Source organism: Sorex araneus, chromosome 5 (assembly GCF_027595985.1).
Source record: "Sorex araneus isolate mSorAra2 chromosome 5, mSorAra2.pri, whole genome shotgun sequence".
In the NCBI taxonomy this organism is placed as follows: domain Eukaryota; kingdom Metazoa; phylum Chordata; class Mammalia; order Eulipotyphla; family Soricidae; genus Sorex; species Sorex araneus.
The window spans coordinates 145,598,285-145,613,184 of NC_073306.1; the positions used below are offsets into that span (position 1 = coordinate 145,598,285).

Consider the following 14,900-nt stretch of genomic DNA (forward strand, 5'->3'; position numbering starts at 1 on the left):
CATTCGAAGGCCCCTCCCCTGCCCCGGCAGCGTGTCGGGCCCCCTGCCCCGCCCCCTCCCCTGTCGCTGTGACACTGTCCCCTCGCAGGCTTGCAGCCCCTCTCGCCCGCCCGCCCAGCCTTGCTCTTTGCCCGGACCCCTCGGGCTCCTCTCCCGCCTGACTCGCACTCGGCCCGCTCCGGTCCCGTCCCCCCGGGTGGCCGTGCACGGCTGGGGCCTCACCCACTCTCCGCCTGCCGGGTGCCTGCGCGTGCCCGGGCCGCGCTCTGCTGCCCACTCTCCTGCTGGGGCCCGAGGCCCAGTGCTCTTGGGGGTCGGTGTGACCGGCCGCCGGGGCGTCTCCCACGGGGACCCGCGCCCACGCCCGACTCTTGTCTGCAGGCAAATCGGGGAGAACCTCATCGTGCCGGGCGGCGTGAAGACCATCGAGGCCAATGGGCGGGTGGTCCTCCCCGGCGGCATCGACGTCAACACGTCCCTGCAGAAGCCCTGGCAGGGCCTGGCGGCGGCTGACGGCTTCTTCCAGGGCACACGGGCCGCGCTGGCGGGCGGCACCACCATGATCAGTGAGTGTCCTGCCCCCCAGGGGGGCGGAGGGTCGGGGCGAGGCAGCAGTCCGGGTCACCCAGTGGCCACGCCCACGCCCTGTGACTTGGCGCTGGCCACGGTGTCGCCAGGCCACCTGTGGTGCCGCTGGTCTGGCCGTGGGCTGGGCGCGTGGGGCCGGGTTTGGGCCGGGTCTGGCCGTGGGCTGGGTGCGTGGGGCCGGGTCCGGGCCAGGTCTCGGCTCCGTGCCGTGGTGCTGGCGCAGGAGGGTCTCGGCATCTCTTGTCCGGAGGTGCCGGGGTGGAGCGCGCCCGGCTGACAGAAGAATGATTTGCACAGAGGGGAACGTGGAGGCCCAGAGAGGTCAAGCGTGGTGCCCTGGGACACACAGGTGGGACCTGGGAGCAAGTGCCCCAGGGCTGTCCCCCTGCACAGTCCCTTCCAGACCCCCTAGGCCCCAGACCTCACCCAGAGGCTGGTTCATTTGGTCAGAGGCCGGGGCTCGGGCCAGCGTGGTCTGCTCTGTGCCAGGTTCTGGAGCCTGCCCTTTCCTGGGGGATGGAGGAGCCCAGGCGCACCCTGTCCTCCCACGGGGTCACCAGGCCCGACCCGTAACCCCCGGGAACCGTGCTGCTGGGCAGTGGTCTCCGCCCCTGGCTCTGCAGTTACTTCAAGAGCTGCTTACACAGGCATTTGTGAAGGTCCGCTCAGCCGCGCTGCCTTGCGTGCTCAGGCACCTGCCCAGCCCGGCGGCCCGTCCCTCCCAGAGGGGCTCCAGCCCCCTCACAGGAGGGAGATCCTTGCCCCTCCCGTGGCCGGGGAGCCGCTACCCTGCGGAGTCTGTGATGTCTGTGGTTTGTGTGATGTCTGGCTGGCTCCTGCGATGTCTGGTGTGTGTGGTTTGTGTGTTTATGTGATGTCTGTGGTTTGTGTGGTGTCTTCGTCATCAGTGGTTTGTGTGGTATTATGTGGTATTTGCAGTGTCTGTGGTATCTGTGTGGTGTTGCTGTGGCCTGTGTGGTCTTGAGTCTGTGCTCTGTGGTGTCTGTGGTGCCTGCAATGTCTGTGGTATCTGTGTGGTGTGTGTGGTGTGTGTGCTCTGTGTTATCTGTCGTTTGTGTGTCTGGTGTCTGCGGCGTCTGTGGTATCTGGTGTGTGTGCTCTGTGTTATCTGTCATTTGTGTGTCTGGTGTCTGCGGTGTCTGAGGTATCTGTGTGGTGTGTGTGGTCTGTGATATCTGTTGTTTGTGTGTCTGGTGTCTGCAGCATCTGTGGTATCTGTGTGGTGTGTGTGCTCTGTGGTATCTGTTGTTTGTGTGTCTGGTGTCTGCGGCGTCTATGGTATCTGTGTGGTGTGTGTGGTCTGTGGTGTCTGTGGTCTTGTGTGTGCAGAGCCTGGTATCTGTGTGGTGTGTGTGGTGTGTGTGTGCTCTGTGGTATCTGTGTGGGGGGGTGAGCGTGGGATGGCATGTAGCTGTGTCCCTGCTCTGTGTGGAAGCTCTTGGCTGGGGGCTCTGTGCCTGCGAGCTGGGCGCAGGGGAGGGGGGACGCCATTGAGGTTAGTGCCAGCCGTGAGTCCCTGGGGAGCCCCCCCACACTCTCCGTCATATGTGAGGCGTGAGGGCGTTTGGATGGAGAGGCCCAGGCCTGATGTGGTGGATGGAGAGTCCACTGAGAGCTGGGCCAGCGTGGGTCCGACGGGTGGCCTTGGAGTGGACACTCTCTCTGGCAGGGTCTGGGCCCCGTGGCCCCCGCATGGCCCTTACGCTCCCTGCGGCTCCGTCTCTTCAGTGAGATCAAAGTGGGGGCTCGGTGGCTTCCCGGGCGGTGTGAGGAGGCGGCGAGGCGCCTCGCGCAGTGAGCGCTCAGGATGCAGGTGTGGTGGCGGCGGTGGCGGCCCTGCTGCTGGTGAGGAAGACTGAGGCAGGTGTGACAGTGTCACTGCCGAGAAAGCCCATCTCCACGGTTGCGCTGGCTCTGCTGCGGAGTGATCGTGGCAGCGGGGATGGTGATGTGACGGCGACGCTGCTGAGCGTGGCCTGGCAGCGGGGAGGGTGAGGACAGCAGTGGTGCTGAGGTGGTGCTGGTGACGCTGATGGCGGCAGGGGTGAGGGTGGGCTGCTGGTGACATGGCGACAGTGAAGATGGCGGGTGACGATGGTGGTGAGGATGATGGCGACACAGGTCCCAGCTTCAAACTCCTGACGTGGCCGCAGAGCCCTGAGCCTGGGCATGACGTGTATTTTCCTGTCCCAGTTGATCATGTTGTCCCGGAGCCTGGGTCCAGCCTGCTGACCGCCTTTGAGAAGTGGCACGAGGCCGCTGACACCAAGTCCTGCTGCGACTACTCGCTGCATGTGGACATCACGAGCTGGTACGAAGGTGTCCGGGAGGAGCTGGAGGTGCTGGTGCAGGACAAAGGTCAGTGCGATCGCATGGAGGGTTCTGGAATCCCCGGGGCCTTGCTGGATCAGTTTGAGGTCAGCCCAAACTCCGCGCAGCTGCACACGGCCCCGCGGCTCCACACGGCCCCTCGGCTGCCCACAGTCCCCTCAGCCACCCACATGGCCCCACAGCTGCCCACATGGCCCCGTGGCTGCCCACATGGCCCCTCGGCTGCCCACAGTCCCCTCAGCTGCCCACTCGGCCCCTCGGCTGCCCACTCGGCCCCTCGGCCGCCCACACGGCCCCCCGGCTGCCCACACGGTCCCCAGCTGCGCACATGGCCCCTCGGCTGCCCACACGGCCCCCAGCTGCGCACACGGCCCCTCGGCTGCCCACACGGCCCCTCGGCTGCCCACCCGGCCCCTCAGCTGCCCACAGTCCCCTCATCTGCCCACCCGGCCCCTCCCACAGCCGCACTTGTCTCAGCATCACTCGGCCAGGTGGAGTGAAGTGACGTGAAGCCACTGTGCAGCAGGGGTGATGCAGGGAGCAGGGGGGCCTCCTTCAGGGGGAGGGCCCAGGTGCTCTGAGGAGACGCCTCACTCAGGGGACGGGCCGTGGAGAGCAGGGGAGAGGGTTGCAGTTGCGAAATAAAGACGCTGTAGGAGTTTCACCATTGCGACCTAAAAGGGAGTGGAGGGCCGGGGAGAGGGAGAGGAGAGGGTTGTGGAGAAAGGGGAGGGGGGAGGGGGAGAGGGGACGGGGGACATAGAGGTGAGAGAACTCCTTGCCTGGCCCCGCGTGGCCGCCCTCGTCAGCCTCAGCGCAGGCCCCATGCCGGCTGTGGAGACCGTTTCCTCCCGATACAGCTTTGCTGTGGCCGTGTGTGGGCACCGAGTCACTGGGTGTGTTTGGGGGCGTCTCGCCTCAGCTGAGACGTGCAGTGGCTCATTGTACGGAGGATCCCGTTGCTTCGCCTCGGTTTCCCCTCCCCTTCCCTGGAGAGGCGTCAGGGTTTCGACGTGTTTGTCTTAATTACCTGCCTACATCCCCAGAAACGGAACCGCGTGGGGGCGGGGAGGCGGAGCCTGGTGGCGGTCGTGACCCTCAGCGCCAGGTGGGTCCGGGCTGCCCCCCAGAGCTGCCCAGGCCGCTTCTCTGGAATCCGCCAGCCCTGGGGGCAGGAACCTGTCCAGCTGTGTCCAGTGTAGCCGTGAGCGCTGATTGTCAGGGTCTGGGGTTCTGCGTGACACCCAGACACGTCTGATGCCCCCAGTGCGTGTCCACGGGGAGGGGTGCTCCCATGCTTGGCTCCAGTGCTCGCTGGGCTCTGCAGACTATTCTTGTTGCAGGGCTTATAGTGCTCTCTGGGCTTCCACGCATGCTCTGTGGGCTCACACATGTGCTCTCCGGACTTACACACATTCCCTCTGGGCTTACACACGTGCCCTCTGGCGTACACACTGCTTTTCGGGGCCTGCACACATGCCTTCCAGGGCTTGCGCATGTGCTCTGACTTACACGTGTGCTCTCTGGCTTATACGCATGTCCTCCGGGACTTACCGCCTTGCACAGCAGCTACACCCGAGTGTGCCCTCAGGTTGCACGTGTAGGAGCTCACACTTTATGACGGTGGCGTTCTCACACCTTTCTGGTTGCAAGACTCCCAGCCCGACCCCTCAGGGTGCCGGCAGAGTCTGTCCCTGTGGGGAAGGTGCTGCTGCATGACCTCAGGCTTGCGGGGTCCTCACCAGTGTCCTGGGCCCTGGTGCCGACTTCTTCCTGGCCTGGGAGCTTCGGGAGGGGCTCGGGAGGGCTCTGGTGCCCAGCCAGCCCTGAGACGCTTCCCTGTGCCGAGCTCCGGGCGAGTGTGTGTGGCCGTCACTGTCCTGCGTCCGGTTGGAAGCCCAGCCCCGCATCGCAGGTCAGCTGCGCGTTCTTCCTGTCGGGCACCCTGAATGTTGTAGGCGGGGGCCCTTCCCCAGCAGCTCAGTGACTTGAGCTGCCCGGGCCCCCGCTCTGTGCCTCAGTTTCCTCATGAGAGGCTGTGTTAGCGGAGACCATTGACCTGGCTTTGGTGCCCTCTCACAGAAGCCTCCCGGATCAGTGCTTTCCGAGGCGGGCTCAGGTCTCCCTGCTGCCTGTGAGTTTTCAGAAACTCGCTTCCTCGGTCAGTGGGTCCTGGAGGCAGAGACGGGCCCGAGCCTAGGGCTGAAGGGACAGACCCACCCACTCGGCCAGGGCTTGAACCCTCTGCCCCATGGCTGCCTGGGGTCAGAGTCGGCTCTGGGTCTTAGGGGAGCAACCAGGGGGGCTGAGGGCCCCACGACCGCTGTCGAGTCGCTGTCCCCTGCTTCCTCGATTGTGTCTCTGATCTTACTCCCCACTCACGTGTGCGAACCCTCGGTGCTCCTTAGGGCCCGGGTCATCCTGGGAACCCCCACTCCCACTCGGGGCCCTTGGTGGGGTCCCCGACACAGTGGTGCTTTGCCTGGGAGGTTCTGGGAGGAGATCGGGGCCCCTTTGGGGGTGCTGCTCCCCGGGAGACTTGCCAGGGCCCGTGTTGGTGCCCCCCACTCAGAAACTTGGGGTCACCTTCTGGCTCCTCCCGGGAGGGGCGTGCAGTCGAGACTGTGCTCCAGGTCTCTGGGTGCTCCTGTGCCCCCTTGGGTGCCACTGCAGACACGAGGGCTCTGGGGGGCAGAGCCTGCAGCGCCCCAGCAGCTGGGTGGGGGAGAGGGCGCCCACCCTTCCTTGGGGGCACTTAGCAGCAGCCGCTGCAGCTGAGCCCGGGGGACGGGAACTTGGAGTAGTGCAGAACGGTGTGGCAGTGGAGGGTGTGAGGGCGTGGTGGCAGCAGTTGCTCCACGCCCCTCATCAGGACACGCGCCGAAGGCTGAGGGACCAGCTTCTTTCCATGCCCCTTGGCCCGTGCGCAGGCGTGCACACACACGCACACATGCACACATGCGCACGTACATATTCACATGCACACACACATACGCACGTACACACACACTCAGTTCACGTGTCACCTTCCCAGGAGGCCTCTGCAATCCCCGTCACACCCCAGCAGATGGTGTGTCCGTGGCCCTCCCAGCTGTGGCCAGCGCCCACTCTCTGGCTGTGCTCTTCTTGGCACGTCCATGCCGCTGCCAGCGGTGGCTCAGCACTGCTGTGGGCCAGTGAGCACCGAGGGCAGCACCCGCCTGGGGTTGTTCAAGGCGTGTGCCCTTCTCTGTCTCTCCCAACAGGCGTCAACTCCTTCCAAGTCTACATGGCCTACAAGGACCTGTACCAGATGTCTGACAGCCAGGTGGGGGCCCCGGGGTGCAGAGGGCGTGCCGTCACCCCAACTTGAAAGCACTCTTTGTCACTCTTAGAGCCAAAATGTAGGTCGGGGAGGGTGTGTGTGTAACAGAAGGCGCGCCCAGGCTCTGAACAGGCGGGGCCTGTGCCACGTGGGTGTGGTGGGTGTGGCCTCACCAGACCCCGCCCCGTCTGTCACGGGGGTGTGGCCTCGCCTGGCCCCGCCCTGTCTGTCACGTGGGTGTGGCCTCGCCGGGCCCCGCCCTGTCTGTCACGGGGGTGTGGCCTCGTTGATCCCCTCCCTGAGTGTGGGGAAGGCCGGGTTCCCTAGTGGGTGCCTTCCCTTCCTCACGCACAGTCACAGCAGCACCCATGGGCGAGCAGGGCCCTGGGGCGCTGTGACTGACAGCTCCTCTCCTCCCTGGGAACCCCCTTAGCTCTACGAAGCCTTCACCTTCCTGAAGGGGTTGGGAGCTGTAATCCTGGTCCACGCAGAAAATGGAGATTTGATAGCTCAGGTGAGTCTTGGTCATCTGCCGTGTCTCTGTCTCTGTCTGTGTTTGTGTCTCTCTGCATCTGTGTCTCTGCCCTGACTGGACTCTGACTCGGGGTCCCTGTCCTGACTGGACTCTGACTTGCGGTCCCTGCCCTCACTGGACTCTGACCAGGGGTCCCTGCCCTGACTGGACTCAGACTCGGGGTCCCTGCCCTGACTGGACTCAGACTCGGGGTCCCTGCCCTGACTGGACTCTGACCAGGGGTCCCTGCCTGGCAGGAAACCTAATTCGGGGTCTTGTCTTGTAGGAGCAGAAGCGGATCTTAGAGATGGGCATTACAGGGCCTGAGGGCCACGCTCTGAGCAGACCCGAGGAGGTAAAGGACTCCAGCTCCATCACTGCAAGAGGTCACCACAGTTCCATCTGCTCCGTCTCCATCCCTGATCCCCCCAATATCCCGGCCCATGCAGCCTCGCAGGGAATTACTGAGAGGTCCTGGGAGCCCAGGAACGTCTCTCCCAGGGAACAATTGGGACTGTCTGGGCCGAGTCAGGAGTATTTCTAATGGGAGAGTGGGACCCAGCACAGCCTGCTGTGCTCTGGGGGTTGGGAGAGTGCCCTTGGGAGTGTGTGTGAGAGAGGATGTGGAGATATGAGTGTGGGCATTTGTATGGCATGCGTGAGGGTGTGAGTGTGTTTGTGAGAGTGAGGGTATGAGTGTGAGGGAATGTGCGTGTGAGGGTGTGAATATGTGAGTGTATGATTCTTTGTGAGGGTATGTGTGTGAGAAAGTATGGATATGTGTGTGAGCATATGAGCATGTGTGAGTGTGTTTCTGAGAGTTTAAGGGTATGAGTGTGTGAGGGTGTGAGTGTGTATGAGGGTATGAACATGTGCGAGGGTATGAGTGTGTGTGATATGAATGTGTGTAATGGTACGAGTGTGTGTGGGGATATGAGGGTGAGTTTGAGGGCATGAGTGTGGGGCTGTGAGCATGAGGATATGAAGGTCAGGTTATGAGTGTGAGGGTGAGTGTATGTGTGTGTGAGGGTACTTGTGTGTGAAGGTATGGCTGGTATATGAGTGTAGATGTGGGGAGTATGATTGTGAAGGTATGAGTGCGCATGAGTGTGTGTGGATGAGTGTGTGTGTGAGGGTATGAGTGTATGTGTGTATGAGGATACTTGTGTGTGAAGGTATGGCTGGTGTATGAGTGTGTAGTTGTGGGGAATATGATTGTGAAGGTATGAATGCGCATGAGTGTGTGTGTGAGCCTGAGTGTATGTGTGTGTGTGAGGGGTATGTATGATTGTATATGATTGTGTGGTGTATGAGCATGTGTAGTGTGGTGTGCGTGTAGTTGTGGGGGCGGTGATCTGTAGTCCGTGGCAGGAGGCTGATTCAGCCTCACGTCCCAGGGGTCACCCCTCAGCCCCGTGTGCATGTGTGCGCATCTGTCCCACCCCACGAAGGTCGTGGGGGAGCTTATGAAGCCCCCACACAGCCTGGCTCCTCCTTCCCTGGAGGGTGAGTCCCCTGGGGCGGGGCGCTCCACTCGAACACGCTTCCTCCCCCGAGAGGAAAGAAGGGGCTGGGCCCTGGGGCCGGGCGAGCGGCTGCCTCCCGCCCGACCCCGCCCTGTGCTGTGCCCTCAGCTGGAGGCCGAGGCCGTGTTCCGGGCCATCACCATCGCCGGCCGCATCAACTGTCCCGTGTACATCACCAAGGTGATGAGCAAGAGCGCGGCCGACATCATCGCCCTGGCGCGGAAGAAAGGTAGGGGGCTGCGGGGAAGGGGCTCGGCCAGAGTGGGGCGAGGCTGTCCTCACTTGCTCCTAACTGGCCGCTGACCATCTGCAGGGCCCCTGGTGGTGGGCGAGCCTATCGCAGCCAGCCTGGGCACGGACGGGACCCACTACTGGAGCAAGAACTGGGCCAAGGCCGCGGCCTTCGTCACCTCCCCGCCCCTGAGCCCCGACCCCACCACACCCGACTACCTGACGTCTCTGCTGGCCTGGTAAGCCTGCGGGCCGGGGGCAGGGGAGTGGGGATGGGGGAAACTGAGGCTGGCTGGATGCATTGCAGGAGGTGGCCTTGGGCGGGGCACTCTGGGCGGCTGCAGAAATGGGTGCAGGGTTTGTGAGTCCTGGCGTCTGTCCCCCGTCCCCGCCCCCCGCCTCTCCTCCGACACCCTCAGTCCCTGCAGGCACCGTTCTTCAGTGCTGGGCTCTTGGGTGTCCTGGGAAGGCCCAGGACCAAGAGCAGGGGTCGGGGCATGAGTGTCTGGGGCCCCAGGGGGCCTGTGCTATAAACCGGGTTGTGCGTACCTCCGTTTGCTCGCCGGCACACAGGAGCCGTTTCTGCAGCCCTGTAGGTGGGAGCCTGTGTTGGGGGGTGCCTGTGGCTCACGCACGTGGTCAGAGTTTGGCTTTGGCAGCCGAGGGAGGGAACACTGAGGCCTCGGGAGAGGTGGGGAGATGCATGCCCCTTGCTGGGAGACACGCGCAGGGCTTCCAGGAAGAGGTGACACCAAGAGTAGAATGCAGGCCACTGCGTGGCTGAGGGGAAATGGGCTTCCTCCCAAGGCTGATGCAAAAGCTGCAGAAGGCCAGAGGACCCCAGGTGATAGGCAGGGGGGTCTGGCCCAGGCTCCGGCGTCTACAGTGGGACCTCGCCCCGTGGCGGACTCAGCTCACACCCCGTTTCTGCTTAGTGGAGACCTGCAGGTCACGGGCAGCGGCCACTGTCCCTTCACCACTTCCCAGAAGGCTGTGGGCAAGGACAACTTCACCCTCATCCCTGAGGGCGTCAACGGCATAGAGGAGCGGATGACGGTCGTGTGGGACAAGGCGGTGGTGAGCAGCCTCCGCGTGTCGGGCACTGCGTGTTCTCGGACCCCCGCCTGCTGCGTGCCGGGGCTGGGACTGGGAGGGCACGGACCCCGGGAGCGTTGGCGGCTGTGTCCCCTCCCACCTCAACCGTGTTCCATCCTGCCTGTGCTCACTAAGGGGCGCTGTTTGCTGGGAGCCACACTGGAGTTTCACAACTGTGTGCGCACGTGTGCATATACGTGTGTGCCTGTGTGGACACACGTGTGCTTGTATGTGTCATGCATATAGGTATACACGTACACGTACAGGTGTGTAAGAAGTATGTGTCTGCATGTGTACATGCAGGTGTATGCATGTGTAGGTGTGTATGTATGCATGTGCAGGTTGTGTGCAGGTGTGTGCATGTGTGTGCAGGTGTGTGTGCTTGTCTGTGTGGAGCGTGCAGTGGCCTTGGAGGCAGGGGAAGCCCGGGACAGGTCACTGTTGGAACTGTAGGTGTTTCCTGCGTGGTGTGGGCCTCGGGGGCTGCAGATCCCTGTGACTCTGGAATAGATGCAACGTTTGTGCAAGCCGTTGGTGCTGTGCCCACTGCGGTGGGCCAGGCAAGCCGTGCCCACCAGTGGGCAGGAGCGGATCAGGGCAGTGCTGACCGCTCTTCTCCCGGTCACGGGCCTCTCCCCTTTGTTGCCTCCAGGCCACTGGCAGGATGGACGAGAACCAGTTTGTAGCTGTGACCAGCAGCAACGCGGCCAAGATCTTTAACTTGTACCCCAGAAAGGGGCGGATCGCTGTGGGCTCGGACGCCGATGTGGTCATCTGGGACCCCGACAAGGTGAAGACCATCACAGCCAAGAGCCACAAGTCGGTGAGTCCCAGTCAGGCACGGCGAGGACCGTGGCGGCTCTGGAAGCCTGGGGGCGGGAGAGGGACTTGTGGGTTTGCAGCCTGGGTCTGAGCTGAGCGCCCCAAGATTCGATTCGGGGTTCCCTTCCAGCCTCTCCATCATGCCCGCCCCTCCCTCTCCTCTCTCTCTCTCTCTCTCTCTCTCTCACACACACACACACACACACACACACACACACGCACGCACGCACACGCACACGCACGCACACACAGTCCCAGCTCTGTCAGTGCCCGGTGTCTGTGGTCCCGCCTAGAGCAGAGGCAGCAGCTGGGGTGGGCTGGGTGTGGCCTCTCTGGGGCCACCGGCCGATGCTGTGAGGAACAGGCTCATTCAGACCAGCGTCCTGAGGGGGGCTGAGCCCCGAGCCACTGCCCCTCAGGCAGACCCTGGATTCGCAGCGGGTGGGCGGGGAAGTGTGTGGGGCGGGGAGGCTGTGGGTGCAGTGTCTCCGTGCATCTCGGGCCCTGCCGCGGGCCCGGCCTCCTTCAGGGTCTGTGGCTGGGTCCTGGTGGCGTGTCCCCTCCTGCCCACTGCGGGCTCCTCCGCCCGCAGCAGCCTGCGGTGGGGAGGTGGGCTTGTGCGGGCGGCCTTGACTTCCTGCTCACTCCCCCCTCAGCTGCCCACAGACACCGGGGGTCCGGCTCGGGCCCCAGCCCAGGGCTGCCTGCCCCCCGGCGCTGCAGACCCCTACCCACAGCCTGGCAGGCCACAGACCGCCCCGAGACGGGCATGCGCACCCTCTGGTCTGCCCAGGGGCCCCGGGAGAAGCCCCTCGGCTTAGCCCTGACCCCGCCCCATCCAACACCCACCTCCCACCGGCACTGTCAGGTGCTGCTGCTTACCCGAGGGCCACTCACCAAGGGCTGAGCAGCCTTGTCGTCTGGCTCCAGGGGTCCCATCTGTGTCCCTGACGCCCCCCTGTTGCCTTACTCTCTTCTGACCCCCCACAAGTGCCCCCTTCCGGGGAGGGGTGGACAAATGAGGGCACTGTGGCAGCGTGTCACACAGCCTTGAACAGGCCTCCAGAGGGACTGGAAGTTGTGGCCTTAGGGAGGGTCCCCTGGGGAGGGGTCCTGGGAGAGGGGCCCTCGGGACAAGGGGTTTCCCGAGGAGAGGTTCTAGGTGAGGGTTCCCATGGGGCGGGGCCTGGTGGACTCGATGGTGGGTGCTCGCTGGGTCGGGCTGCAGCCCCTCCTGCGTGTCCCGCAGGCAGTGGAGTACAACATCTTCGAGGGCATGGAGTGCCACGGCGCCCCGCTGCTGGTCATCAGCCAGGGCAAGATTGTCTTCGAGGACGGCACCATCAACGTGAGCAAAGGCACGGGCCGCTTCATCCCGCGGAAGCCCTTCCCGGAGCACCTGTACCAGCGCGTGCGCATGCGCAGCAAGGTTGGGGCCGGGGCGGGGCACGAGGGGGTCTGGGGTAGGGCTGGGAGGGGCCCCAGGAGCGGGGGCGGGGGGGGGACAGTGGGCTGGGGGCTTGCGTGTTTGAACACTGTGTGTGTGTGTGTGTGTGTGTGTGTGCGCGTATTTGTAGAACATGTCAGTTGCGTGTGCCTGTTGGGGTACATGTATATGACGCCCGCTGCACGTGCTTACATCTATCTGTGTTGGGTTTTATGTGTGGGATGCCATGCGTGTAGCCAGTGTTCCTGTTCCTTTGTGAGTGCACGTATGTCCGTGAGTGAGATCTCGGTCGGTCAGGGGCCGACTGGGGAGCTGGGAGGCTGGTGCCTCCGGCCAACCCTCCGCCCTCCTGCTCAGGTGTACGGGCTGCAGGGCGTGCCCAGGGGCATGTATGACGGCCCCGTGTACGAGGTGCCAGCCACCCCCAAGTATGCAACGCCCGCCCCGTCAGCCAAGTCCTCGCCTTCCAAACACCAGCCTCCGCCCATCAGGAACCTCCACCAGTCCAACTTCAGCCTATCAGGTGAGCCCCTGCACCGGGCTAGGCAGAGGTGGGGGGGGAGGGGAGCCCCCACCACCTCCCCAGCCGTGGGGCGCCGGCACGCCCCCACCCTCGGTCCATCAGCTCATCCTGCTCCGTTGCTGCGTCTGGGCACAGAGGCTGTTGTCCCTGCGTGACGTGGTAATTTAGGCCCCAGCTATTCTCTGTCACTCGCCAGGACTGGGCGCTGGACCCCACCCGCCTGAGCACAAAATCAGGGGTACATGCGCCTTCCCTTCCTGCAGTTCCAGGAACCGCCACACGAGGGCAGGCGCCCACAGGCGGAGTCTCAGGGCCCCGCCTGCAGAGAGCCGGCGGGGTGGAGAAACCCTCGGGTGCTCCGTGACCATCAGTTCAGAGGCAAAACCCATGCGTCCCGACAAGGCGTCCTAAAATGCAGCCATTTCAAGATGGACGTTAAGAATCTAAGCCCAGGCGCTGGGGAGTGTAGTCTCAGCCCGAGCCACAGCGAAGGGCATGAGGACAAAAAGGGGTGTGGTGGGGGGCAGCCCCAGACATTGGCTTGTTCAGGGCCACCCCCAGTGCACCCAGCAGACTCTGTTGCATCCCATGCCTTGTTCATGGCACCTGAACAGTCAGCGCTGAAAGGTGCTCAGTGATGCACGCGTGTGTGCACGCACGCACACACACACACACACTGGGAGAGCGTCTGCCTCATAGTCCCTGATGCACGCGCGCGCGCACACACACACACACACACACACACACACACACACACGCTGGATGCTGGGAGAGTGTCTGCCTCATAGTCCCTGTCTGTGTCCCGGCTGGGCATTCACTCCTCAAAATGCGGCCCCGCTCCCTGTGGGCACAGGAGAGGCACCTCCCGTGGGGCACACAGCTGTCCGTTCCCGAGCCCTCGAGGCTTCCCCGCTCCGGCAAGGACCCCACAGTGCCCCCTCCAGACTGGGGCAGAGGGCGCTGCCGAAGCACTGTCTGACTCCAGCATCCCTCATGGCCGGGGACAGGGCGGAGTCTCCACCCGCTGTCTCGGCTCCCACGGAGACAAGGGAAGCTGATGGGTGCCTGATGCGCGTTCTTGGCAGACTATGGGCGTGGGGTGTCCTGTCTTCCTCAGAACCCCAAACTCAAGGCACACTGGGCTGAGATCTTCAGTCTTTGAGGGCCCCATGACCCCCCACATGTGCCTTCATGATGGGTTAAGGTCACCATACCTGGACTTGGTGCTGAGCTGTTTTGGGGGTGGGGGCTGGTTCGGACCCCGTCTGTCTGTGGGGCTGCAGCTCCCTTGAGGTGGGTCGGGGGGTGTGGGGCCCCTGCCTCCAAGGGCTTCGGGGAGCTGGGATGGCCTGCGCCTGGTGCCCCCATGCATGGCGTGGCAGTGATGGGCTGTCTCTTGCAGGTGCCCAGATAGACGACAACAACCCCCGGCGTACTGGCCACCGCATCGTGGCGCCCCCGGGGGGCCGCTCCAACATCACCAGCCTCGGCTGAAGGGCTGGCGGCGGCAGGTGCTCAAGCAAAAAATTCAGGGCGTGACATGCATCCGCCCCCTGCTGGTGTTATGGACCCCCCCAGTCTCGCTTGGGACTGGGGGGAAGAAAATTGAAGGGTGTTCGTTCCTTGTTGGTTAGGAAGAAGTGGTACTAGTGTGGTGTTTGCCTGGAATCCCCCCCACCCCACCCCCACGCCGTGTCCACACCGAGCCCGCCCAGAGCATGGTGGGGCTACCTGTCTCCCTAGTGCCCCCGCCCCCGCATCATCACTTCCGGTCCCTCCCACCCCGGCCCGCCGCCCGGCTGCCGGGAGAGGCCCCTCTGCACCCGTAGCTGTCGTAGGGTAGTTGCTGCATGTTCTGAAGTTCCGTATGCAAGTGTGAGCGTGCCCGGCGGACGGCCTCTCCACGGCCGACGTGGACGCTGTGTCAGACCTCAGGCCCGCAGGGGTGGTCCCAGAGCTCTCAACACAAGATGTTTACTCATTGTCCCCTCCCCCCAGTCTACACTGGAGAAGCCTCCCACTGAGGTCCAAGATCTCCGAGACGGCCAGCCGGCCACCGCGTCCTGTGTCCTGCGGTCTGTGTGTGTCCTGCAGCCAGCTCTGGACCTCAGGCCCGGGCCAGGCCGTGCTCTCGGCTCTCTCGTCGTCCCTGCGCAGGGCCGGTGGCGCGGGAGGGGGTGCAGCCGTGCCCTGCTCCCGAGCAGCTGGTCCTGGCCCTCCGGGGCGGTTGACGGGGCAGTCCGATTTTTAAAGTTTTGTACAGTTTTCCTTTGTAATCACCCCCATTTTTACTTAACAACTGATTTGTTGTGGTCCTTATTTCTGAACTCAAAGCTTGTGAAAAAATAAACAGCCCGCTGGCCCACCTGGGAGTGATCATTTAAGGGGTGGCCGCGCGAGGGTCCAGGGGTCCCCCATGCCATGCTGCGCCCCCTTCCTGAAGGGGGGCTGTCAGGGCTCCTGGGGCCTTCCCGGCCCCTCCGCTCTGCAGCCAGGCC

The 14,900-nt window shown here is 63.8% G+C and overlaps 1 protein-coding gene across 2 annotated transcripts in view; it reads left to right on the forward strand.

The window, feature by feature from the left end:
- The window catches only part of CRMP1 (collapsin response mediator protein 1), a 32,818-nt gene extending 18,051 nt beyond the window's left edge, over positions 1 to 14,767 (forward strand). For both annotated transcript variants that reach the window (XM_055138371.1, XM_055138372.1), the window contains exons 3-14: positions 382 to 566; positions 2,803 to 2,967; positions 6,186 to 6,247; positions 6,678 to 6,758; positions 7,045 to 7,113; positions 8,393 to 8,513; positions 8,598 to 8,754; positions 9,451 to 9,592; positions 10,263 to 10,433; positions 11,682 to 11,861; positions 12,237 to 12,402; positions 13,805 to 14,767. In XM_055138371.1, the coding sequence (XP_054994346.1) occupies positions 382 to 566; positions 2,803 to 2,967; positions 6,186 to 6,247; positions 6,678 to 6,758; positions 7,045 to 7,113; positions 8,393 to 8,513; positions 8,598 to 8,754; positions 9,451 to 9,592; positions 10,263 to 10,433; positions 11,682 to 11,861; positions 12,237 to 12,402; positions 13,805 to 13,896 (1,591 nt within the window). In that variant the 3' untranslated portion in view covers positions 13,897 to 14,767. The remainder of the gene's footprint in view (positions 1 to 381; positions 567 to 2,802; positions 2,968 to 6,185; positions 6,248 to 6,677; positions 6,759 to 7,044; positions 7,114 to 8,392; positions 8,514 to 8,597; positions 8,755 to 9,450; positions 9,593 to 10,262; positions 10,434 to 11,681; positions 11,862 to 12,236; positions 12,403 to 13,804) is intronic.
- Positions 14,768 to 14,900: the final 133 nt, after the last annotated feature.